The sequence below is a fragment of the Lynx rufus genome, unplaced genomic scaffold (genome assembly GCF_022079265.1).
Source record: "Lynx rufus isolate CCGP_SWC_20201006 ecotype Redwood Valley unplaced genomic scaffold, mLynRuf1.p SCAF_4, whole genome shotgun sequence".
In the NCBI taxonomy this organism is placed as follows: domain Eukaryota; kingdom Metazoa; phylum Chordata; class Mammalia; order Carnivora; family Felidae; genus Lynx; species Lynx rufus.
Genome location: NW_025814856.1, coordinates 154,124,515 through 154,151,184, shown reverse-complemented (window position 1 = coordinate 154,151,184; position 26,670 = coordinate 154,124,515). Strand labels below are relative to the sequence as shown.

At 37.5% G+C, this 26,670-nt stretch overlaps 1 protein-coding gene across 2 annotated transcripts in view; it reads right to left on the bottom strand.

Moving 5' to 3' along the window:
• Positions 1-26,670, bottom strand: part of TRIM24 (tripartite motif containing 24) — a 123,907-nt gene that overhangs the window by 46,531 nt on the left and 50,706 nt on the right. For both annotated transcript variants that reach the window (XM_047095276.1, XM_047095277.1), the window contains exons 2-4: positions 15,684-15,802; positions 7,388-7,535; positions 4,281-4,413 (exon numbers count right to left, since the gene is read on the bottom strand). In XM_047095276.1, the coding sequence (XP_046951232.1) occupies positions 4,281-4,413; positions 7,388-7,535; positions 15,684-15,802 (400 nt within the window). The remainder of the gene's footprint in view (positions 1-4,280; positions 4,414-7,387; positions 7,536-15,683; positions 15,803-26,670) is intronic.

Sequence of the window (26,670 nt, the reverse complement as noted above, 5' to 3'; positions counted from 1 at the left end):
AAGGATATTATTTCCATGATCATTCAGATAAAAATATTTTCCTATATCCATTGGGATTTCTTCTTTGATGTTTTATTTAAATTTAGTTCAAACTGTTTATTTTGAAATAATTTCAGTTAAATCTGCAATGGTACAGAGATCTCCTATACCTTTACACAGCTTAGTTTTTCAAGTATTAATTCATCATAGCTCTTTAATGCCTTAATTATCAGAATGCATTTCTTAAGAGTAAGGATATTGCTATGTAACCAGAGTGTGATGATTAAATATAAAACTGACACTGGGGTGCCTGGGTGGCTCAGTGGGTTAAGCATCCAACCTCAACTCAGGTCGTGATCTCATCGTTTTTGGGTTTGAGCCCCGCATCGGGTTCTGTGCTGACAGCTCGGAGCCTGGAGCCTGTTTCCAATACTGTGTCTCCCTCTCTCTCTGTCCCACCCCGCCTGTGCTGTCTCTCAAAAATAGGCAGTGAAAAAAAAAATTTAAAAAGAAAACTGACGTTAAGATAATACTCTCATCTAAACTACAGACCATATTCCAATAATGCCATTTGTTTCAATAATGTCCTCTAAGGGGGGCCTGGTGGCTCAGTAGGTTAAGCATATCACGATCAGCTCAAGTCATGATCTCACAGTTTGTGGGCTAGAGCTCCACATGGAGCTGGGTGCTGGCAGAGCCTGCTTGAGATTCTCTCTCCCTCCCTCTCTCTCTGCCCTCCCCCTACTCAGTCTCTCTTTCTCTCTCAAAATAAGTTAAAAATAATGTCCTCTAAATAATTTTTCCCCTTCTAGTCCAGGATACAGCACAGGATCATGCATCACTGCATTTCATTTTCATATGAATTTCATTTCTTCATTTTCAAATATATGGAGATTTTTATCATCTATCATTATTTTCTACATTAACAGCAATGAGTTTTTACACAAAAACTTCATATGATTTTAACACTCTGAAATTTGAGATTGCCCTGACATATGGTCAATTAAATGTTTTCTTTTTATGTTTATAAAGAATGTGTATTATTGGGTGCAGTGTTTCTTCAACGTTTATTTATTTTTGGGACAGAGAGAGACAGAGCATGAACGGGCAAGGGGCAGAGAGAGAGGGAGACACAGAATCGGAAACAGGCTCCAGGCTCTGAGCCATCAGCCCAGAGCCTGACGCGGGGCTCGAACTCCCGGACCGCGAGATCGTGACCTGGCTGAAGTCGGACGCTTAACCGACTGCGCCACCCAGGCGCCCCCTTTTTTTTTTTTTTTTTTTAATTTTTTTTTTCAACGTTTATTTATTTTTGGGACAGAGAGAGACAGAGCATGAACGGGCAAGGGGCAGAGAGAGAGGGAGACACAGAATCGGAAACAGGCTCCAGGCTCTGAGCCATCAGCCCAGAGCCTGACGCGGGGCGCGGGTGCAGTGTTTCTTAATGTCCACAAGGTCATTTGCTATTTAGGTTATTTGAATCTTACAAAAATATACTGTTCTCATTTGCTTGTCAATTATTGAGAAAAGTATGTTGAAATTTCCCACTCTAGATATGTCTATGTTCTGTCATTTTTTGTTATGTATTTTAAAGCTATGGACATATAGATTTAGAACTGTTACATCTTTTAAATGAAGAGAGCCTTTTATCATATAAAGTTTCCCTCTGTATCTCAAACAATACACTTTCACATAACAGCATGCCTTTGGTTAATGTTTGTATAACGCATCTTTTCCCATCATTCTTTTTATATACTTAGGCTTTAGTTGCTTCTTGTCTAAAAAGCAAATAGCAGATTTTCAATTTTTTTATTAAGCTTGCAATCTTTTAATTTGGGACATTTTATCCATTTACATTTATTATAATTACAAATCTATTTATAGATTTACACTTACCAAGTCCTTATTAAATCCCCTCTGTTCTTTGTTTTTCTTCTTTGGCCTGTCTTTAGACTAATTATTCCATTTCCCCTGTATGTTACTTTGATAATCAGATACACTTCTATATTCTTTTAGTGATTACTCTAGACATTTCAAAATGCAGATCTGGAGTTATCTAATACTGATTTATATTTTTTTACCGTCTTCCTAAACTGTACATAAGCCTTAGAACACAGACTCCATATCCCCCTAACATGTCTGTTGTGTACTATACAGAACACACACAACATATACCAGTAGACATTTTTATTGTTTCATAAATTGATATTTATTTAGATTTACTCGTACTTACCATTTTAAATGATTTTCATTCCATCATGCATTGACTACCATTTCTCTTTTGCCTAAGGTATACTTTAGTGAGGGTTTACTGGGGATATATTATCCCAGTTTATTTGGTCTGAAATGCCTTTCATTAATCTTCATTTTAAAGAATATGTTCACTGGCTATATAATTTTAGCTCTGTAATTATTTTCTTTTTGTACTTAAAAACATACTGGCTTTTTTTTTTTTTTTTTTTTTAGCTTCCTGGGCATTTATAGGGCTTCCTAAATATGGGCTAGATATCTTTCTTCAGTATTACCACATTCCAAACCATTATATTCTGTCCTTACATGTTGTTTCCTTCTCATTCCTCTCTCTTCTCTCCTTATGGGACCCCAGTTGCACCCTGTATTACTTCTTCTCTACTTTCCATCCTGGGTATTTTCTTACTTTTCTTCTAGTTCATCAATTCTCATTTCCTGCTATGTCAAATCTGTTATAGCCTCTAAGAGTTAATTTCAGTTATGGTAATTTTTAGTTCCGGATTTCCCATCTCATTCTTTTTTATAGTTTTCAGTTCTCTACTCAAAATTTCCATTTTGTCCCTGATCTTCAATATGGTAAGATATAGCCTTAAGGGTCTTTTTATCTTATTTGTTGTATCTGGTAGGTTTTGTTCACATTGTCTCATCACCTAGCATACGTGATTACTTCTAATTATGTGTTGGACCATTTTGCAAAATTCATTACTGCATCAACTTGAGGCATAGGATGATGTTTTCTCTCTTCAAGGAGCATTTACATTTGAATCTACCAGGCACCCGGGGGCAACAGCAATAGGATTTCAATTTATTCCAACTTTGGGTAATGAAAAAATTTGATGCTGAGGCTTCAGTCCCAGTCAGGAACTATTTACTAGCTAGTTCATCTTTACTATGATAGCATAGACTTTCAGGGTTCCAAATTAAGGCAAGGAGAAACCTTCAAGCCCTGTAACCCCTGAACTCCAATTGCTGTCTTTCCAGCCCTGTGGCCTATTAAAAGTGCTCCTTGATTTCCTGGTAAAATGCCATGAAGGGTAAAAATGCTCCTCACATTCTCTGTCCCCACTCCAACCTGGTCCAGTAAATCTTTACTACTAAGACTTTTTATCAATGACTTCTGTATTTTATCCAGGTTTTCTAGTTATCCTCCCTGGTATGGTTTGGTCCAAATTGTCTAGCCTGCCATTATTGGGAGCCTAGACAGTTTTTTTTTCTTTTCTTTTCCTTCTTTTTGTTTTATTTAAATTCCAGTTAGATAACAATACAGTATAATATTAGTTTCAGGTGTATAATTTAAGGATTCAACACTTACACACAATATTTGAAACTCATAAGTGCTCTCCTTAATCACTATCACCTTTTCAACCCCACCCCACCTCTCCTCTGGTAACCACCAGTTTTTGAGCCTTGACCATTTTAACCAATTTTATTTGTACTAATCAGAATCTTACTATTTAAATGAATTAGTGGTTGCTAACTGAAATGCCTATGGACATCAGATTTAGAAATAATCTTCAGTAGGAACTATGATGAATTGTTAAAGGTGTGCCTCATTCTACACAACACTAAAGTGAATTCCACCCAAATGCTAACATGAAAGTGTACAAGGCCCATGCTATAACAGGTTCTGTTCTCTCAAAAACCCAAAGACGTAGATTTTTTTTAAAATGTAAAATCTCATTTTACAACACTGGAAATTAATTCCATTTAGTTTTAAATAGTGTGTAAGCCAGTGGTTCTCAACTCAGGGTAATTTTGTTCTGCAGAACATTTGGCAACATCTGGAGATATTTCTGGTCCTCACAACCAGAAGGATGCACTGGCATCTATTGAATACAGGTCAAAGATGCCGCTGAACACCATACAATGAACCAGACAGGACCCCCACAAGTATCTGTAGTGACCAAGTTGAAAAATCCTGGAACAGGCCAACATACTGTTGGCCGAACAAAACTTCATTTCCCGACTGCCATCTGGCCGGGGTGCCAGCAGCCCTCCAGTCCTCATAAAGCTTACCATACATGTGTGCACATAATTAAAGATGACAGTACCTATGCTCTTTATGTTCTAATAACTGGCAGTCCCGGCATGTCAGTTTGTCACATGTTTCACAGTAAAGCTTCAGCTGCTCCTTCTTATGAAAAGGACAAAACACTGGCCGCTGACTGGTCACACCAACTGCCTCTGTACAAACAACAGGAGGCAAAAAGAAGAAAATTAACATAAGTGAATACTACATAATTATTAGATTATTCATTTGCATTTCAATCCGTTGAAATACAAAAGAGCTATAAGCAGTTTCACTGACACCATCACTACTACTAGGTTTGTGGTACAAGGACACATGGTAGTGTGGTGAGCACAGCATAACGTGCAGACTTGTCCACTCACGATGTTGTACACCTGAAATTAACTTGACGTTGTGTGTCAACTAGACTTCAATTAACATCAAGAAAAAAGACACAGAATGTTAGGTATTCTCAGCATTTTAGAAGGAAAAGATAAATAAGCTTTTCATTCCAGAACTTCAAACTAACTCAGGAGAAAAATAAAGTATGTAGCTTAAAATGTGCTTTATGGAATTAAAAAGTCTTAAGAAAATAAGCAGATAAGTGAGTGTGACCCAACTCGATGTTTTCCACTCCAATATGGCAGAAGACTGTTTTAAATGGAATTCAGAAAATCTAATAAAAATGTATAAAGAACATGATTAAAAAAGTTATTTATCCACTTGTGCAAAAATCCTTAGAGGGTACCCACTAACACAGAAATAATCATAAAGTTTTCACTATATACTGTAGTCCTCCATGTAACTTAATAGTTATCCAGAGTGAGGATAATATTGAGCAATGCTTATGTATAATGTTAAATTTAAAAAAAAATCAGAATACAAATAAGTATAATGATTGACTCAACAGTAAGCAGTTATTTCACTAATAATTAAGGATAAAATCCAAACATTTCAGAAATAATCCCACTTCTAGAAATAACCACTATTAATGACCTAGTATGTGTTCTTATGGTTGTTTTTCTTTGTATATAACTACATACACTAGCTGGTATTTTGTTTTACAATATTGTCTACAGTAAGTACAGAGCTTCTGACTTAGATAATTAGAACATGTCATTCGTTTACAGATTTCCTTTACTTATTGGAGAATTTAGATCCTGACTCAGTCATCTTCCTAGTCCTCAGTGTCACCATCACTCTGGATGAGTTAGAAGTTTACACAGATTGCCACATAAAAACAAGGCTCTCAGACTTTTTCATCTCCAGAGACCTGTACTCCATTTTAGCTCCTTACATCATGGTCCCACCCAAAACTTTGGATTGTGCTTAACTGGTTCATTTCTCTAATCACAGATTCAAACATCCACTCTAATAACGTCTACTTTTTAACCTTCCGGTTTTTAGTTAACCGCTCTCACTGTGCCTCCGTGATCTCTAGTTCCCAACAATTTCTTTCATCCTATCAACTGACAGTACTATCAACTTCATCTCCTTTATAGAGTTATAAAAAAAATCCTTCGTTTCAATAAATGCCATTATTTGTACCCCTTCCTCTACTGAACTTCCAGAACACCTGTCCAGCTAAACCCCAATCCCAGAGAAGTTCAATTCTTCTCTATCTATACCAATCCCCACACTGCTGAAGCCTGATGGAGGAAGTTTTAAGGCCTATACATCAAATGTAACCTCAATGCTACCAAACATTCTCTGTTTCTGAAGTTGGATCTCTCTTCCAACTAGAGTTCTTTCAAATATCCCTCACATTCCTTACCTTTAAATCTTATTTCCTCTCCTTTGTTTTTCAGTAGATGGCTGAATTCACAGAAAAAGAAGTCTGTCTAGCAGTAATCTGTTCAACGTGTCTGAACCTGTACCTGGCCTCTTTTGCCTTTTCCTCATCAGTACCTTCAGAAATCATATTCCCTTTTCCTGTGTCACCAGAATGCTAGCTTCATCTCGTTCTTCCTCCTCTTCTTGCATCTTACTTTCCAGGTACATCTAACTGTCTCCCTCTGTAAATGTGCACCTGTACTTCAGTTTTCCCCACCCTCCTCCTTCTATTCGTTTGTCAAGTCCCAGATGTGACCTCCAACCTAAATCCCCAAATCTGAGTCTGATGCTCCTTTGATGTGCTCCCGTGGAACTTATGAGACCAAACTATGATTGCTAATTTGTTCGTAGTCTTCATCATACTAATAGCTCTTGTGGGGGTAAAAGTGTCTGTTTTATTTACTTTTTCATCTCTAATACCCAGCAAAATTCCTGGAATATAGAATAGACATATGAACACTGGTTGACTTGAATTAAAAGCAATAAACTAATTTTTAAACAAAAATATATTAATGGGCCATAAAAATTAATGAAGTTCTGATAAATGCCACAACATGGATAAACCCTGAAAATACTATGGCGAGTGAAATAAGCCAGACACCAAAGGACAACTACTGTATGATCTTACTTGCAGAAATAAGCAAATTTGTAGAGACAGATAGTAGATTAGGGGTTAGCAAGGGCAGAGGAAAGAGGAGAATGAGCATTATTACTTATTGGGCACCGTTTCTTTCTGGGATGATGAAAAAACTGTGGAAACAGACAGTGGTGATGGTTGCCTAACACTGTAAATGCAATTAATGCGACTGAATTGTACTTGTAAAAGTGGTTTGAATGGCAAGTTTTAAGTTACATATATTTTAGTACAATAAAATATTAGTAATCTTTATAAGCGATACAATAAAAACTGAGAAGCCATAAATTACATAAAAAGCAGAGCTTCTTCAGTTATCTACATATCAAATATCACAAAACCGGTTTACCACAATAATATCAGAGGGAAAAGAGTTGTAAACTTTTGTTAAGCCCACCTCTTGTCACCTTAGAAATAAGTGATGAGAGAAGTTTAAAAAGCAACTTTTTTTTCATTTGCTGTACATTCGCACCAAATTAAGCCATTTATAGGAAGAGGAGGGTTTATATTTGTCATTTATATATGTCTTCAAATTTCAATTACAATATACACCTCCTTTTTTTAAACAAAAAAAAGAAAAAAACAGGAGTCTATTACAAGTGTATGAAAACAAAGTCAGTACAGGAAGGAAGATAAGGGTGGGAAGGATAGAGAAAAAGAGGTTAAAGGAACTAATTTATTACCTGGAGATACTTCCTCCTTCTGTCTCACAGTGTGGTCTTTTGTGAACTTCACTCTTTGATGAGCTCTGATGCATGTCTTGCAGAGCCACTCAACACACTCTACACAAAACCCATTAGCTTCTGCATTGTCCTCACAGCTTGTACACACCTAATAAGAGAAACATGTCACGTCAATTTTTAAGAAAAATGAAAAGGTGGTCAAACAACTCGTCATATAAAAATGATATAGATATACCAACCATACTTGGTCTCTATCGGTTATCTTAAGAGTGCTTGTAAATTTAAATTTATAAACTTATGAGACGGATATATAATACTGTCCTTCATTCAATATACAAATATTCCAGGCACTGTGCTAAGTGCTGAGAATAGAACAATGTGGGAAAGCAAACATGGTTCCTGCCCTATGATCCTGAGTGTCCTAGATGGGAGTGTGGGTTCATATCCCAGTTCCCCACTCGTCAGCTGAGTAGTCTTGGGCAGGTTACTTAGAATGCTCTCTAAAATGAAGTTAATAACAGATTTTACTGAGTCGTGGTGAAGACTAAATGTGAAGCACACAAACATTACTGTAAGGCTCACACCAATACACAATTACACACTGAGAAGTGCCATAAAGTATGAGAAGTTATAAGAGCATTATGATAGGGGAAATGATCTCATTTTAGTGGGGCTGGAGTTGCAGAAAGTGAGAGATTACCCAGGCAAGGCTTTCTCTAAGGAGATCATATTAACATTAAGGTATGGAAGTTGAGTCATCAGTTATTAATGAAAAGCCTTCTAGGCAGAGAGAAGAGCATGTACAATAGCCTCCAGGCAAAAGGAGCACAGCAGGTTCAGAGAACTGGCACAAAGTAGGATCAAGGGGAAAGACTGGCAAGAGAAGAAGTGAGGGGCAAGGCAGGCAGGGGTCAGATCAAGCAGGATCATATGACAATTTTGGTCCTTGTCTGATGAAGTCTCCTAAAAGCTTTAAAGTAAGTGACATGGCCAGATTTGCAATTTTAAAAATCACTGTCACTGCAATATAGAGAATAGATTAGAAAAAGGGGAAGTGTTTCCTGCAGAGACAAGTAAGAGGGTTTTTTCAATGTTTTAGGTGAGAGTGGGTGGAAGTGGGAATAAATGAGGGAGATTGGGAGTGAAACTGACTGGTTCAGAAGATGCACTGGATACGGGAGGTGAAGAAGGGAAAGCTTCTTTGTTTCCAGCTTGTGTAACTTTACATGGTGTCACTATTCTCTGGGAACAGTTATTAAAGTTATAGAGAAGCAGTCCTTATGTTATCTTCTGTGATGGGGAAAAGAAATTCCGCCCCCCCTCCCCCTCAGTTAGTGCTTTACCTTAGCTAAATTCCAAATACGTGGATAACATTTTCATTCATCGAACCTGTCTTTTTTTTCAGCTCTTATCTTTAACCTTTCTAACATCATTAAAGCCCCTGGCTCCTACTTCCTAGAAACCATTTGGATTCCTTGATATCTCCAGATCCTCTTATCTCCCTGATGCCCTCTGGATATAACCCCCCACTCTTCCTCCTCCCTCTGTAGATTTTTGTTAGAATCGGGAATTGTCTCATCCTTACTGCCTTAGCTTCAATTATGACGTCTTTAAAGATATAACCTAAAATTTAACCTCTAGGCTACACTATGCTACAAAAAAGAATGAGGACAGGGGCGCCTGGGTGGCTTAGTCGGTTAAGCTGAAGCGCCCAACTTCAGCTCAGGTCATAATCTCACAGTTCGTGGGTTCGAGCCCTGCGTCGGGCTCTGTGCTGATAGCTCAAAGCCTGCAGTCTGCTTCAGATTCTGTCTCCCCTTCTTTCTCTGCCCCTCCCATGTTCATGCTCTCTCTCTCAATAATAAATAAAGGTTAAAAAAAAAAAAGAGAATGAGAGATCTCAGTATATGAAGTAAAATAAAAAAGCAAAGTAGAAAAGTAAATCATGCTAGTGCTTATCTAAGAAAGATGGGGATGGGTGAAATGACACTTGCTAATATTTTTTAAACATAAAATTACTTAAAATTACATATGAAATAATATTTTAAACAGAAGAATTAAATGGCTACCTATAGGGTAGATTAAACAGTGAGAGTCTAAATTCTCTCAATATACTGTATTTCATAAATTAAATTAAAAACATTAAATGCCTGGGGCACCTGGGTGGCTCAGTTGGTTGAGTGTCCAACTTCGGCTCAGGTCATGATCTTGCAGTTCATGAGTGTGAGCCCCACCATCAGGCTTTGTGCTGACAGCTTGGAGCCTGGAGCCTCCTTCAGATTCTGGGTCTCCCTCTCTCTATGCCCCTTCCCCAATCATGCTCTGTCTCTCTCTCCCTCTCTCTTTCTCTCAAAAATAAATAAATGTTAAAAAAAATTAAATGCCTAAAAATCAAAAGCAAATTAAACTATCAAGTGGGTGGTTTAACCACACAAAGAATTATTTATTTCAGGTAAACTTTAAAATATTACACTGTATGGTAACTCATGTTTAAATAAAAACTTAAAAAAAAAGTACGATTTGATTGACCATCGCCAGTGCATGCATGTAGTAATTGCTGTGTTCCTTGCTTTCTATTTTGACGGAAACAACTCTATAATTTCTACTTTCAGCACCATCTCTATTCTTCTATACTCTTACTCTGCAAACTGCATTTATGCTTTATGAGCTGGGTCCACATTGGATTCTAACAAGAGATGGTGCTGGAGGGGAGACTGCAGTGCCAGAGGAAGAAGTACTTGATCATCTTAGCTGTCTTTTTATTTGCTTGCATTCTCCGTGAACATCAGACCCATCAATACTGCCTCACCCTGGCAGCAGCCGTTCCCTCCCCCAGCAGCACTTAGCACCAGACTACAGTTTTTCCAGTCCTCATGGAACCAGCTTTGGAGATACTGACACCGTAGGCCGACGCCTGCTCCTCTGAGGTCTGCAATCCCAAGGCTGAAACATCGCCTCTTCAGAGGTCTGAACTGACGTTCCACAAGACCCTTCTTCTAACTTTGACTAGTTTCTCCTTTTTCCCTCAGCCGCTTCCTTATGGTTGCTATCTCTATGATACTTTAAGTATTTATTTACCTTTCAGTAAACAAGTTTATATCTAGTTAATTTTCAGGATTAAGATGGTTTCTGATTTTACCAAAACTGATACAGTATACCCTATAATATAATGTATAATATATATATTTGGTGAAAATAAATGATTTTGTCACTGTAATTAAGAACCAAGATTTCCAATACTGGATGAATGAGATAAATGTAAAATCAAAAAAGTAAAACCTACAAATCTAAATTGGACTCACAAATATCAATATATACTTCCCTAGACAGTTGCTCCTTGTATATTTTCAAATACTAGGCACCCATTACCTCATAAGGAAGCACACTTTATTTTTGGAGAGTGCACTACTGAGCCAGATGAAATGCCTCCTCTTCTTAAGGTCTTCCAGATACAAGAATCTCAGAGATAGACGTTATGTCCTCCCTCAGTAACTTCTCATGAGCCTCAAATCAGGCTGTTTGCTTAGCAGTGGAATACATTCATATTTGGTAATCACAGACTTTACTCCCTCCGCTGAATGTGAATTTTCAGCAGATCCACGACTCTCCTGATAAATAAGCAGTCTTCTTGGTGCCGTTCACATGACCCTTCCATGGCAGTGAGGGTAGGGAAGGGAAACAGGGAGCCTTCTGTGACCCTCAACAGGGTCAAAGTAGAACCTCAAAGAATGGCTGCACTAGAGATGATCCTGACTCTGGTTATCCTAAGGGACAGCCCAGAAGGCAAGGCTACAACCCTTATTTCTCATATACTCTGCAGGACACCAGGTCAAGCTACTAGCCAGCTCTGCAGAAAACTAACAGCAACAAAAACGTCACAGTTGGACATTTGGTATCATAAAGAACAAATACCTGTACGCCAAATTTTTATATTATTATCTACCGGTTTGGGTATCAAGGGGATGAAGATTTAGTTTTTTTGATGTAGAGAACAGACACTTGCTGTTTGAACTCTTGAAGTTATTTCTCACATTTTTGCTCCAGAAATTTGTTCGTTTGGTAAGTATATTCTGACCACTAGGCTCCCTTTTCTGTTAAAAAAAATTTGCACCTATGACTTTTCTAAAATCTCAGCCTTCTTAAAAATGCTAGTTTCCTTACTAAGGTTTACAGTTTTCTATCATCTAATACTCACTTGGCATTCTGTTTATCCTTTTCCCTGTCACTTAATAAACATTTCAGAAACTCTAACACGGTTCTTTCCAAAATTCCATGTGTTTGAAGATCCTTTGACTGTGCCCCAGGAGATACTATGTGGCCTAAATTCAAAACCAAGCCAGATGGACTTGTTTATTCTTTTTTACTGACATATAATTAACACAGTTATATTAGCTTCAGGTGTACAATTTTAGGATTCAATAATTCTATATATCCCTCGGTGCTCAACACTGTAAGTGTAGTCACTTCTCTTTTTTAAAGTGAATACCCCGGGGCGCCTGGGTGGCGCAGTCAGTTAAGCGTCCGACTTCAGCCGGGTCACGATCTCGCGGTCCGGGAGTTCGAGCCCCGCGTCAGGCTCTGGGCTGATGGCTCAGAGCCTGAAGCCTGTTTCTGATTCTGTGTCTCCCTCTCTCTCTGCCCCTCCCCCGTTCATGCTCTGTCTCTCTCTGTCCCAAAAAATAAATAAAAAAAAAAAAACGTAGAAAAAAAAATTTTTTTAAGTGAATACCCCTAGCACCCATACTGTGGTCTCCAGATACCATGTGTGACTAAAAGAAACCAAAGATCCTAACAAAATCTCGTCAAAACACAAAGTAGGGAAGACAGCAAGGACTACTGCGATTCTATCAGAATGACTCAGGAATCAATGTGAGGCTCCTTTTGCCAAGATGGCACAATTTGATCATCAATTAAAAACAACTAACTACTACAACACCTGTTATATTAAAAATCCATGAGTTCATAAAGATACAAACACACCACTCATTAGTTATCTCCGAAGAACGCTAAGAAACTAAGTCACTATTCTAAAAATTAGCAACTAAAGGAAATGAACCAAGTACTTAACCTACCTTTGCTATGTATGTAACCAAAGAATAAATGAAGGAAGGCTTCTGTTTCTCTTCCAGATAAGAAATATAGGGGAATGACAGAATGAGAATGTCACAATTTTTCAAAGCCCTAATTTAATATGAAATCATGGTGGTGATCATTAATGGTCATTGACATTAGAAAAAAGACAGATAAAACTCATATGCCTCCTGATTGAAGTACACACAGACATATGGATGAAAGTATTCTTATGCCCCCTAACCCAAAAGGACCTGAAATGAAATCAGCTTCTACCTATTTACTGTCAGTATACACAAAATACAGGAAACAGAGAAGCATGTTAAATGACTTTATGAAGATGGTCAGCAAAATGCAGAATAAGGCTAACTCCACAGGACTAACACTCAGTTTATCTAACAAATATGTTTAAAGGGAGGAAAAAGAAAACTAGTGAAGTAAAGGGGTATTTTGAGATTAATTAAAAGATAGATTTGAGACAAATCAACCAAATTCACTGTGTAGGCCTTAATGGATCCTTATAGAAACAAACCACTGTTTAAAAAAAGAAACCATAAGAATTAGAGACACATATCACTGGGTGTTTGATGATATTAAGGTTTAACTGTAAAATTTTTTACATGTGAAATTAATATGCTGGTTAGGTTTATAAAAAATTATTTTTCCAAAGAAGTACTGAAAGATTTATGGATTAGATTACCCTCAACATAATATAGTATGTGGAAGGGTGTCAGGATAAACATAAAACAAGAGTTGATGGCTACTAAGCTAGGTATGTGTACATGGGAGTTTGTTATGTGAAACTGTCCCTTCTCTTGGTAATGCCTAAAATTATCTGTAACAAACATTTTTTAAGCTTTATCTTTGTTCAGCTATGAACTATCCTCAGAGCTCCAGTTTGACCACAGATGACATCACCTTAGTCTCAGAGGCAAACAATCACATTCAAAACCAATTCTCTATCTACTTTCCTTACCTCTTAATCTCTGTGAAAAGCACCACCATCTTGGCAGTGAGGTCCCTCTCACCTCCACATCCAATCAGGTACATCAAAACCTTGTGTGAGCTGTAACTTATCCCCTTCCTTCTCGTATTGCCACTAGGCTAGCTCAGCTCTCAATACCTTTTGCCTAGGCCTTTCTACCTCCAATTCATCCCACATTATTACCTCTCTAGTCTTCATTCCCAAAATATCCGTAAGAAGTACCCTATTCCTGAACCAGGTTTAACACTCTCCTAGCCTCACTTACCTACATTGAAGATGTCAATTTGGACTCTATTTCTAGTTTAACTGATTACAACTTCTTCCTATTATGTTTCTGTGACCAAAATAGAGTCAATAAACTTACTAAAAACTAATTGATATACAGAGGAAAAAAGCAGCCTCTTAGAGTTGTCCTTTAGACTAGAATCCCTTCAGTTCTCATCTCTTATCATCGTCAATTCATATCAGATCATTATTCCATCCTGTTGATTATTTATGCTGCTTTGCTTTTGAATTTTCTGGATTGATTGAGCATGCACGTGTACTACTAGAGTTCAAGTGATATGACTAACAAAGTTTATGTAGTATAAATATAATCATATATGAAAGTGACATGACACTCTAGAAGACAAAAAAATCAGTAGTATTCACAGGGAAACTTTCAGAAGAGCTAAGTACTTGACACTGTAGTTCACATAAATAACTACATTTCTATTCTTTAAAGCTGGTTTCACAACAATTAGCAAGTTTATTCTCTGCATTAAGCCCTGGTTTGGCCTTTGATGAACTGTGGATACTTTATTATTATTATTTTTTACTTTTTTTTTTTAACATTTATTTATTTTTGAGAAAGATAGAGACTGAGCGTGAGCTAGAGAGGGGCAGAGAGAAGGGGAGACACAGAATCTGGAGCAGGCTCCAGGCTCCACAGAGCCCGATGTGGGGCTCGAATTCACGAACTATGAGATCATGACCTGAGTTGAAGTCAGATGCCACCCAGGCGCCCCTGAACTGTTGACACTTTTGAAACAAAAGGGGTATTTGTGTTAGTAACAGATGTATATAAGATGAGCCCTAAATTCCCACAGTTCCCCTAAGAAACCAACAAGAAAAGCTGAAAGTGAAAAGTACAGAAACTTAGCTATGTGATTAGTAAAGTGTCTTAAAGATTACTTTTTAGATTTTTACATTTTAGATTAATAATCATTTTCTCCTCATAGATTCAATTCCTTCACAGATCTAGTGTGCTAAATTAAAGGAACTGCCTAGAGAAATCATCAATCAATCCTAATTCAAAAGTAGACTAATATACTACGCTTAGTATACACTACAGAATCAATCCCAGCTCACCTCCACGAGAGGCACTACAGTTCATCTTCCAGGGACTGGACATCTAGATAGATCTAAGGGGCCAATAGAAATGTTCTACATGTGGGATATGGAAGTGGGGAAAAGAGAAAAACACCAGTGGGCCTATAAGTGCAATACCCGGACAATGTTACCAAATGAGGCTTTCAAAGAAATACCATGCAGAAATTTTAAGAAATTTTTTTCATAATACCATTAAGAAATTTTCTTAAAATGTGAAACCATACTAATCAAAGACATGCAATTTTTCATATGTATCATTATAGAGTTCATCATTAAAACAGAAAAAAATGAAAAAAGGGGTCTTAAAATTTAGAAAATCTGTCAATATATAGTAAAATTGCAAAAAAAATGAAATACATAGAGTAAAATTACAAAAAAATGAAATACTATCAAATACAGAATAATGGTTTCCTCTGAAGGGAAAGGGAAGGTGAGGGTACAAGCAAGGCTTCTGTATTGGCAATGTTTTAATCCTTAAGATGAATTATTCATTATTCTTTATATTCCTTTTAAAATATTACATAATTTGATAGACATAATGGTCAAAAGGGGGTCAGACACCTTTTATTTTAGCGTCCTTCAGTAACTTAGGCTGCTTCATTAAGAGAAGGCAATATGGGGCGTCTGGGTGGCTCAGTCAGCTAGGCATCCGAATTCAGCTCAGGTCATGATCTCGCAGTTCATTCGTTCAAGCCCCACGTTGGGCCCTGTGCTGACAGCTTGGAGCCTGGAGCCTGCTTTGATTTTATGTCTCCCTCTCTCTCTGCCCCTAACCACTTGCATTCTGTCTCTCTCTCAAAAAATAAACAAACATTAAAAAAAAAAAAAAAAAAAGAGGAGGCAAAACATTTTAAGGCTTAATACACTTACCTGATTAGACTTTTCTACTGTACTGCTGGGAACCTCAGTAGTGTCCTTCACAAAAAAATTATCTATGATGTGTCTCTCTGCACATTCTTGGCTGCAAACTGGACATCGAATGACTCCAACTGGGAAAGACAAAATTGCGTTCTAAGTTTTTTTGGTTTGTACAGCATAATGATTTGACTGTTTGTATTTAAATGCAAAATGATCACCGCGATAAGTTCAGTTAACATCTGTCACCATGCAGAGTTACAAAAGTTTTTGTGAGAAGAATTTTCAAAACACTCTCCAAGCTACTTTCACATATGCAATACAGTACTGTTAACTACAGTCACCATGCTATATATTACATCCCTATGACTTATTCCTTTTATAAATGGGAACTTGTACCTTTTGACCCCTTTCATTCATTCCACCCACCCATGATCCGCTACATCTCAGGCAACCACCAATCTGCTCTCTATATCCATGAGCTCTCATTCTAAGTTTTAATACAAAAATACAAAGCACTAAATGAGCACATCTCACTTAAACTGTAACTGGGTTCTTTTACAATGTCCACTCTCTTCAGACTCACACCTGTCACTACTTAACACAAAGCAATTCAGTTTATATACATATATGGATTATAAGTATGCGTGTGTGCACCATAAATAAAGTAGGTGTGGGATATACCTAATAATGACTAAAACTTCATTATTCTAAATGAGATTCCACCCGCCCCCCACCCCCCCGAATAAGCATCCCTATGGGCTGCTCTTTTTATTGTTTAGCAACTTCTCCTAGCAGTGGTTTTCAAATATACATGTGTAGAACCACAGGGAGATGTTTAAAAGAAGAGTTCTAGGGGAAACTGAGTGGCTCTGTCAGTTGAGTGCCGGACTCTTGATTTTGGCTGAGGTCATGACCTCACAATTTGTGGGACTGAGCCCCGAGTGGGGCTCATGCTGAGAGCACAGAGTCTGCTTGGGATTCTTTCTCTGCCCCTCTCTCGTTCACACTCTCTCTCCCTGAATGAATGAATGAATGAATGAATGAATGAATACAGAGTACTGATTTTCTCTGGACCTATTGAACCAGGATTTCTGAAAGGGGAGCACAAAGATACTTGTTTTGCTTAAAATCTCCATGGGAAATTATTAAGAAACACTATTTAGTTTCCTTTAACAAGTGCAAACAAGTGTTCCTTTGGGGGAGGAGAGAAATCATCTTCCATAGTACTTGGGAAATCAATAAATAATTATGAATTGATTAAGATCTCAATTTTTGACTAAAATTTTAAAAATCTAATATTCATTTGATGCTGTAATTTGTACCAAGGAGACTGCAATAATGTTCCCGGGTACATTTTTTTGGAAAATGAAATGCATATGAATGAATACAAAGCAACCCAAAGGCCATTTTCATTTGTATATACAAGCACTATTTTTTTTAATTAAAAAGAACCTATTTTACTTTACAATAGCAACAAAAATATACTCACTACTCAGAAATAATTGTTTTAAATATATAAGGTCATTGTGGAGAAAAATGGTAAGCTAAATTTAGAAACCTTTAAAAATATCTAAGAAAAATCATGTTCGTGATGGTAAAGATACCAATTCTCTCCAAACATCTATACATTCAATGCAGTTTTAATAATCCCAATAGGAATTTCAATAGAATTTTGATAAGCTGGGAGACATTGTCTACCAAATAACAAGACTTACTCTAAAGCTATAGTAAATAAAATGGTGTGAAATTTATGTAAGGATAAAAAAATGGAAAAGAATACACATAAAAGGCTCACATATAAGTACATTTTATACATGACAGATGTGGCACTAGAAATCAATGGGAAAAGGGATGAACTTTTCATGGTGCTATAGTTCTCTAACATGGGAGGGGGATGAATTAGATCACTACTCAGTTAAAAACAATAATTCTTTTAAAAGATTAAGAACTTTAAAACTTTTGCAAGGAAATGTAAGAAAACATCTCTGCAACCTTAGGGCAGGAATAAAATTCTCAATCAAGAAACAAAAAGCAAGAGATTAAGGGAAATATTAATGAATTCAATTTCACTCAAGAACTACAGCTAGTCTAAAGATACACCCAACACGTGCTGACAAAGAATAATAAAAATCCACAAATTAGGTGACAATGCATTTCTAAAAAGAGAAAGATTGAGTAAGCATATTTTTCCTTATTCCTCCAGATAAGTACAGCTAAAAACTCTAGGCCTTCTATATGAAACAATCGTAAGAGCACTGAAAGGTAGAGAGAAGGCGGCAGACTAGCTACAGATCTCAGAACCCAAGGAACGACAGTGATAAGTTCACTGGATTTTCTTTTAGCCCCATGTATTCCAAAGTGGATGTTCATGAAGTCACCATCCTAGGAACATCAACAGGTGTAAACAAAAAAAACTATCCCACAGAAACCTTCTGTGGAAGGACGGTCCAGGAAAGAGGGAGCCTACCAAGACAAAACTTTTAGACAATAACTACTCTACTCCAGCCAAACACCACAGATAAAACTGTGCTCCCTTTCCCACCAGCGCAGGCCCAGTGGGAAGCCTAGACTTCCACTAGCAGAAATCAAGTACCCCCACTACGCACTGCTGTGTGTGTCAGAGAAGCCTGGTGGGGACCCGGGGCTTTCATCCTTACTGGGCACTAATGGAGCTTTCATCCTGCAGTGTCAGTGGAGACCACATGAAGAGCCTGATTTTACACTTCCAGGACATAATGAGGTACTCCTCTATCTCTATGCTGGAATGGAGTTAGAAAAGGCCTATTGGGGGGCGCCTGGGGGGCTCAGTTGGTTGGGCGACCAACTTCGGCTCAGGTCATGATCTCACAGTTTGTGAGTTCGAGCCCTGCATTGGGCTCTGTGCTGACAGCTCAGAGCCTGGAGCCTATTTCAGATTCTGTTGTCTCCCCTTCTCTCTGCCCCTCCCTTGCTCACTCTGTGTCTCTCTTTCAATAATAAATAAATGTTAAAAAAAATTAAAAAGAAAAGAAAAAAAGAAAAGGCCTATTGGACATTCAGAACTTTTACCACTGCCTACCAGTAACCTCCTGTCCCTCTGTCCCCACTCCTTAGATGTGTCAATAAAGAACACATGAGCAGCAGTTAATAGACATCCATTTGCCCTATCAACCAGGCAGGTATCAAGTACCAAGAGACTTCCACATCATCTACTGGTAAGGAGGAGGCCCTCCTCTTCCAGATGTCAAGGGAGGCAGAGTAAGGAACACAGACTTCAATTTCTACCTCATAAGAAGCAGAAAATAATAAATATAAGGGCAGAGACCAATGGAATTGAAAACTGAAAAGTCATTGAAAGAAAAAGCTGGTTATTTGAAAAGACCAATAAAATTAACAAACTTTCACCAAGACTGAAGATGACAAAGGAGAAGATATAATTTAGCAAACATAAAGAATGAAAAAGGGAGTATCACTACAGACCACATGGACATCTAAAAGGTAACAGAGGAATACTAACACTAGTCAGAGAAATTTAATGATGTAAGTGAAACAAACTCCTCAAAGAGTGCAACCTACTATAACTTACCCAATATGAAATAATTTCAATAGCACCCTATTTGGAAATTGGCTCTAAACGAACCAAAGTACTTAGGTGTAAACCAAACAAAACGTGTATTGGACTTACACGCTGAAAACTACAAAACTCTAAGGAGAGAAATCAAAGAAGATCTAGATAAATGGAGAGACATAAAGTGTTCACGGACAGGGATAATCAGTGTAATAAAGATGTCAATTCTCTTTAATGTGAGCTGTGGGTTTAACACAATTCCTAATATGCTGGCACATCTTATTTGTAGATGCAGACAAGATTAGTTTAAAATTTATATAGAAAGGCAAATGTACAATAATAGCTAAATCAATATTGGAAACAAGAATAGAGGAACTGTTCTATCCAATTTCAAGACTGTAATCAAGAATGTCTGTTACTGACTAAAGGATAGACACCGATGAATAAAACAGAACAGAGAACTGAAATAGATCCACACCAGTAGGGTCAACCCATTTTTGACAAATGCGTAAAAGCATCTTAATGCTGAAGGTACAAAATGCTGATGAGAGATACACTGTGTTCACAGATTAGAGGACTCATTTCAGTAAAGATGTTGATTCTCCCCAAATGGATCTACAGATCAATATACTCCTATCAAAATCCTAAGCAAGATTTTTTTAGAAGTATAGACAAGGTTAATCCAAGATTTATGTGGATCAGGAAAAGAACTAAAATAGCTAAAGCAGTTTTGAAAAAAAGAAAGTGAGAGGAACCACTAACCAATTTTAAGACATATAGATAGAGTAGTTGAGACAGGGTGGTATTGGCAGGATAGACACATAGATGAAAGGAACAGAATAGAGCATCCAGAAATACACCCACACAAGCCCAACTGATTTTTGACAAAAGTGTGAAAATAATTCAGTGGAAGGAAATACTTTTCAACAAATTACACCGGAGTAACTGGGTATTCATAGGCAAGAAATTGAGCCTCAACCTAAACTTTACATTTTATATAAGATTAACTCAAAGTGGATCAGATTTTAATACCAAACATAAATCTATAAAAACTTTAGAAGTGAATAGGAGAAAATCTTAAGGGCGTAGGACTTGAAGAGTTCTTAGACATATCAACAACACAACCCATCATTAAAGAACATGGATGAGGGCGCCTGGGTGGCGCAGTCGGTTAAGCGTCCGACTTCAGCCAGGTCACGATCTCGCGGTCCGTGAGTTCGAGCCCCGCGTCAGGCTCTGGGCTGATGGCTCAGAGCCTGGAGCCTGTTTCCGATTCTGTGTCTCCCTCTCTCTGCCCCTCCCCCGTTCATGCTCTGTCTCTCTCTATCCCAAAAATAAATAAACGTTGAAAAAAAAATTAAAAAAAAAAAAAAAAAGAACATGGATGAATTTGATTTCATCAAAATTAAAAACTTTGCTCTGCGAAATACTTGTGAAGATGGAAAAAAAAAAAACACTACACAATGGGCGAAAATATTTGCAAACCAGAGGTCTGACAAAGGATACATATCTACAATATATAAACAACTCTCAAAACTCAATAAAGGAACAAACATCCCAATTAGAAAATAAGCTAAACACATGAAGAGATATTTTACCAGTGGGGATATATACATGTCAAATAAGCACACGATAGGATGTTTCACATCACCAGCCATCAGGTAAACACAAATTAAGATTATGACAAGATACTAATACATAGCTATTATCGCTACTTTCTTTGGATCTCTCATACATTCCCAGCGGGAATGTATAATGAAATAATGTATATTTCACTCTGTAAAATAGTTTGGCAGTTTTTTAAAAATTAAGCATAACGTTAATCATATGAATTGACAATCTCACGCCTGGACATTTATTTGGTGTTCTCCTTGTATGTACTGCTTTATATTCCTAAAGATGAATAAACAGAGATCAGTAAATCTTGTTAACCTGATCAAGGTCACAGAGCAGTGGAGCTATGATCTAAATTCATTGCTGACTGACCCAAGCGCAGGCTCCGTACTACTACACTTTACAAAAATATTTTAGAAAACATGGGTTAATAGATCACATCATTTTGACAGATAAGATATTAGTCCATGAATTAAGAATCCTATTTGGCTCTCTTTTCCTCCCTGGCTGCTTGAAGCTCAGCTGCCATCATGAACAACACAGTAACTATCCAGACCAGGAAGTTCATGACCAACTCATTACTTCAGCAGAAACACATGGTCACTGATTTTCTTCACCTCAGAAACCCAACAGTACCTAAGCCAGAAATTCGGGGAAAACTAGCCAAAGTGTACAAGACCAAGGAGATGTCTTCTTTGTATTTAGATTCAGAATCCACTTGCTGGTGGCAGGACAATTGGCTTTGGTATGATTTGTGATTCCTTGGATTATGCAAAGAAAAATGAATCCAAACATAGATGTGCAAGGCATGTCCTAAACGAGAAGAAAAAGATGTCAAGAACACTGCGAAAAAACTCAAGAACAGAAAGAAGAAAGTCAAGGGGACTGCAAAAGCCAATGTTAGTGCTGACAAAAAGAAGGGGTAAAGATCCTGCAGTGACTTGATCTGTGGTGATCATGCAGATTTTTCATGAGAGGATTAATAAACTAAAAACTTTAAAAAAATAATCTCATTTGTGTAAGGTGCTGAATTTGACCTAAATCAATTTAAAATCCAAATAAATGCTAACTTAACAGTATCTTTTTAACCATAGAGTTAATGGGGAAATTTAATTAAAAAAAATTTTTTTAATGTTTATTTTTGAGAGAGACAGAGTGCAAGTTGGGGAGGGGCAGAGAGAGGGAGACACAGAATCCAAAGCAGTCTCCAGGCTCTGAGCTATCAGCACAGAGCCCGACATGGGGCTCAGACCCACAAAGGGTGAGATCATGACCTGAGCCTAAGTCGGGCGCTTACCCAACTGAACCACCCAGGAGCCCCTAATTTTTGTTAAGATTTTATTTTATTTTTTAAAAGTAATCTGTACATCCAATGTGGGGCTCAAACTCACAACCCCAAAATCAAGAGTCCCATGCTCTACCAACTGAGCCAGCCAGGTGTCTCAGAAAATGTAATTTCTATTTGACCAAGTGTGAGTACATTTATAGTTCCTCTGCATATATTGGTAGAGATTAGCATCCAGAATATATCCTTCCAGAAACTGGAAGGATTAAAATCTGATTAACTGAAGAAAAATAATTCTCTAAGAAGTGTTGAGATTTTTACTTTTATCACTCATCACTATGAGTGTTTAATGGCCATGGTTGTTTCTTTTTGTTACTTAATTAGGTTGAAAAAAATTTTTTTAATGTTTATTTACTTTTCAGAGAGAGACAGAGAGAGCGAGTGAGCAAGCAGGGGAAGGGCAGAGAGAGAAAGACACAGAATCTGAAGCAGGCTCCAGGCTATGAGCTGTCAGTCCAGAGCCCAATGCAGGGCTTGAACTCATGAACTGTGAGATCATGACCTGAGCCAAAACTGGACACTTAACCGACTGAGCCACCCAGGCGCCCCTAGGTTAAAAATCTTTTAAGTGGTATGTACCTTCCATTAAGTCTGTTTTCTAAGGTTACCTTTGATGACGCCTGCAACCCCACCTACCTTCCTGTACAAATAATCCCATCTTGTTCTAATTCTTCCCCCCTCCCCCACATTTATCCTTTTATTTATTTATGTTTATTGTTTATTGTCTAGCAATCCCAAATAGAACATAAATGCCACGAGGGCAGATTTTAGTCTGTTTAGTTCACTGGTATTCCAAGACAATTAAAAATGTACCTGGCACAGCGCTCAATAAATATTTGGTGAATGATGAATAAACTCCCTTAGTAATATATATACTGTATGATTCACAATTCCAACATTGAGAAACTCTTATACTGTAGCATCAGGAGACATGCTCAAGAATGTGCATCACAGCATTTTTCACAAAAACCCATAACTGGAAACAATCCAAATGTCCATCAACAGTAGAAATAAAATCCTAAGTTATATTTAATAAAATACTTCATAGCAATGAAATCAATGTACTTAAGTGTTATCAACATGACTAAATCCCCAAAATGATTTTGAGTAAAGAAAGGAAGTCCTAGCAGAATATATATACCATTTAAGTTCAAAAATCCAAATAAAATATTTTATGTAAAGTATACCTAATGAACTATAAAGAAAAGCATTTATTTAAATATGTTAATTCACTCACTAGAGCTGCATTGCTCTGAGGCTTATTAGTCCCCTAGTGACTAGTCTAGAGTTAGAAGAGAGCTCTGACAAAAGCCAGCAGATCTCTGACTGGGTCTGAGGTCTCAATCGCACCATCCATCTCCTTGACGTGCGTGCTAATGATTAGCACACAAGTCTGGACAATGGCTAGGCCTAGCAAAGAGGAAAGAAGCAGCACTTCCTCTCTAGTACTAACTTCAACCCATCTACTGTTCCTGAACTAGACTCCTTCCTAGGCCTAGGAAGATGGATGGATGGTGCAAATGAGACCTCAGACCCAGTCAGAGATCTGCTGGCATTTGTCAGAGCTCTCTTCTAACTCTAGGCTAGTCAGTAGGGGACTAATAACCCTCAGAGCAACTCAGCTCTAGTGAGTGAATTAATTAAGTATAATCCCCATTTTACACATAAAAAAACTCATCACCATCTCTTGTCCATGGTCATACTACTACTAAGCAGCAAATCTGGGATTTCAATCCTGCCTAATGACACATCTTCTATACATTCTACATGGAACATATTTAAATAAAAAAGATAAAATATGAACCTTAAAACCATATACACCTAGGTTATTCCTTTTCATTGATTTCTCTATAACCCCTAAATCTTTTGAGCCTGTATTTCCTCTTCTGTAAAACAGCAGTAAATGATCATCATGATGATAATGGTTACCATGTTGAGAGCTTACTGTGTGCCAGTTATTGTGCTAAATGTTTCACATTCGTTAGAACAAATTTGAGGCAGGATTTTTATAAGGATTATATGAATAAATGTATAAAAAAAGCCTAACAATGTCAGGCTAGTACCTGGTAAACCTGTGCATTATGAACTTTGTGCCTTCCAATTAAAATTAGGCTAACGGTTGACTCCTGAAAGGACCAGCATGAACTTATCTACCTGATTCCCTCAAAGTATGATCTACTAACATTACAAATGAATTTGGAGTCACAGATGCACTTCTACCTAGATGTAACAAAATGTTGGTGTATCTTAAATTTGTGTCTCTTCTCAAACTTCATTCCAAGTCTAAGATTTGTCAACATAAGAAAAATCAGACACTGCATTTATACACTAAAAAACTGAATGTTTGTATGAAGAAAGTGATTTTTTTGACACACTATCCTGGGAAGGCCGAGAATACTCTGGAGACATAACTCAACTCTCATTTTTGAAAAGGGAAAAGCTGAAATACAAAAGGAAAGTAGGGACTCAACTTTAATTAAAGAGAAACAGTAAAGCAAATGGATCTCACAAATGCTATAAACTGCTTCTGTTAGCTGATAGCAAGGTAAGAAGACTACAGAGTATGTGGTGGGAAGTAGCTAAACAAGGAAACCACTATTTATTGAAACAAGTAACACTTCAGTATTATATTTTTCTGCATTTTATTTTTATTTTATGTTTATTTTTGAGAGAGAGAGATAGAGTGAGAGTCGGGGTGGGAGACAGGGTGGGCAGGGCGACAGAGAGAGGGAGACACAGAATCAGAAGCAGGCTCCAGGCTCTGAGCTGTCAGCACAGAGCCTGACATGGGGCTGGAACACACAAACCATGAGACCATGACCTGAGCCAAAGTCAGATGCCTAAATGACTGAGCCACCCGGGTGCCCCTATTTTTCTGCATTTTATATTAAAAAAATTTTTTTTAATGTTTATTTAGTTTGAGAGAGAGAGAGAGAGTGAGTGAGTGAGCGAGCAGGGGAGGGGCAGAGAGAGAGAGAGGGAGATGCAGAATCCGAAGCAGGCTCTAGTCTCCGAGCTGTGAGCACAGAGCCCGATGCAGGGCTCGACCTCACAAGCTGTGAGATCATGACCTGAGCCGCAGTCAGACACTTAACTCACTGAGCCACCCAGGCACCCCTATTTTCTGCATTTTAAAGGAAAAGGACTTATGGAGTTATACATTCATTACCCATCTAAATGTAAGTTTCTGTGTTGGTGAAGTGAAATCATGAAACATGTTTAGACAACTGTTAAGGTCACATGACTGATGTAGGAAATTAATGACACATTATAAATTATACACTTATAAAAGCAAATGGACTTAAAATGAACTTACTAGGATTTGGTTTTATTCTTTTTTCTACAAATTAAATGTTTACAGCTTTTTGTGAAGTCTTAGTTTCTAAACCTAAGCATAATGCACGGCTTATGCTTTGACATTAAGTGCCAGGAATGACTGGCAACTCTTTGACTACTCATCTCCACAAGAAAAACATATGTGGATTTAAAGCCTCTTATTAAATGCTGTATCACAGACCCAAGTGAGTTCAATGATAGGACCATGAGATGGATCACAACCAGTCAGGAAACTATATTCCAACATCCAGGGGACTTTTTTAAAAACTAGAGGATCTACACTGTGCAAAATAATGCTCTGTCCATGGTCCCATCAATACCAGGATGGCTTCCTCTTTAAAGATACATACATGTGTATATAACAAAAGACCTAATTAACATTTTTTAATGTTTGTTTATTTTTGAGAGAGACAGAGAGCACGAGTGGGAGAGGGGCAGAGACAGCAGTATAGACAGACTCCAAAGCAGGCTCCAGGTTCTGAGGTGTCAGCACAGAACCTGACACAGGGCTTGAATTTGTGAATCGTGAGATCATGACCTGAGCTGAATGAAGTCAGTTGCTTAACTGACTGAGCCACCTAGGTGCCCCTCAGAAGACTTAATTAAATACTACCTATAAGAAACCCAAATAAATACAAACACAGGTTAAAAAAAAATAAAAGAATGCAAACAGATACACAGTCAACAATAAGCCTATAAAAACCTGGTCAATTTTATAATGATATCAGACAGAGGAGACAACAGAACAAGAACTTTTACCAGATATAAATTGGGACAATGTATAAAGATAAAGGGGTCAATTCCTTACAAAGATATATATAATCCTAAATGGAAATGCACTTAACAGAGCATCATAACACAATGTAAAAATTGATACAGCTGAGAAGAGAACAAAGTTGTAATCATCAAGACAGCATGGTGTTGGCACAAAAACAGACACATAGACCAATGGAATAGACTCCAGAATTGGACCCACAAAAGTATGGCCAACTCATCTTTGACAAAGCAGGAAAGAACACCCAATGGAAAAAAGACCGTCTCTTTAACAAATGGTGCTGGGAAAACTGGACGGCAACATGCAGAAGAATGAACCTAGACCACTTTCTTACACCATTTGCAAAAATAAACTCAAAATGCATGAAGGACCTAAATGTGAG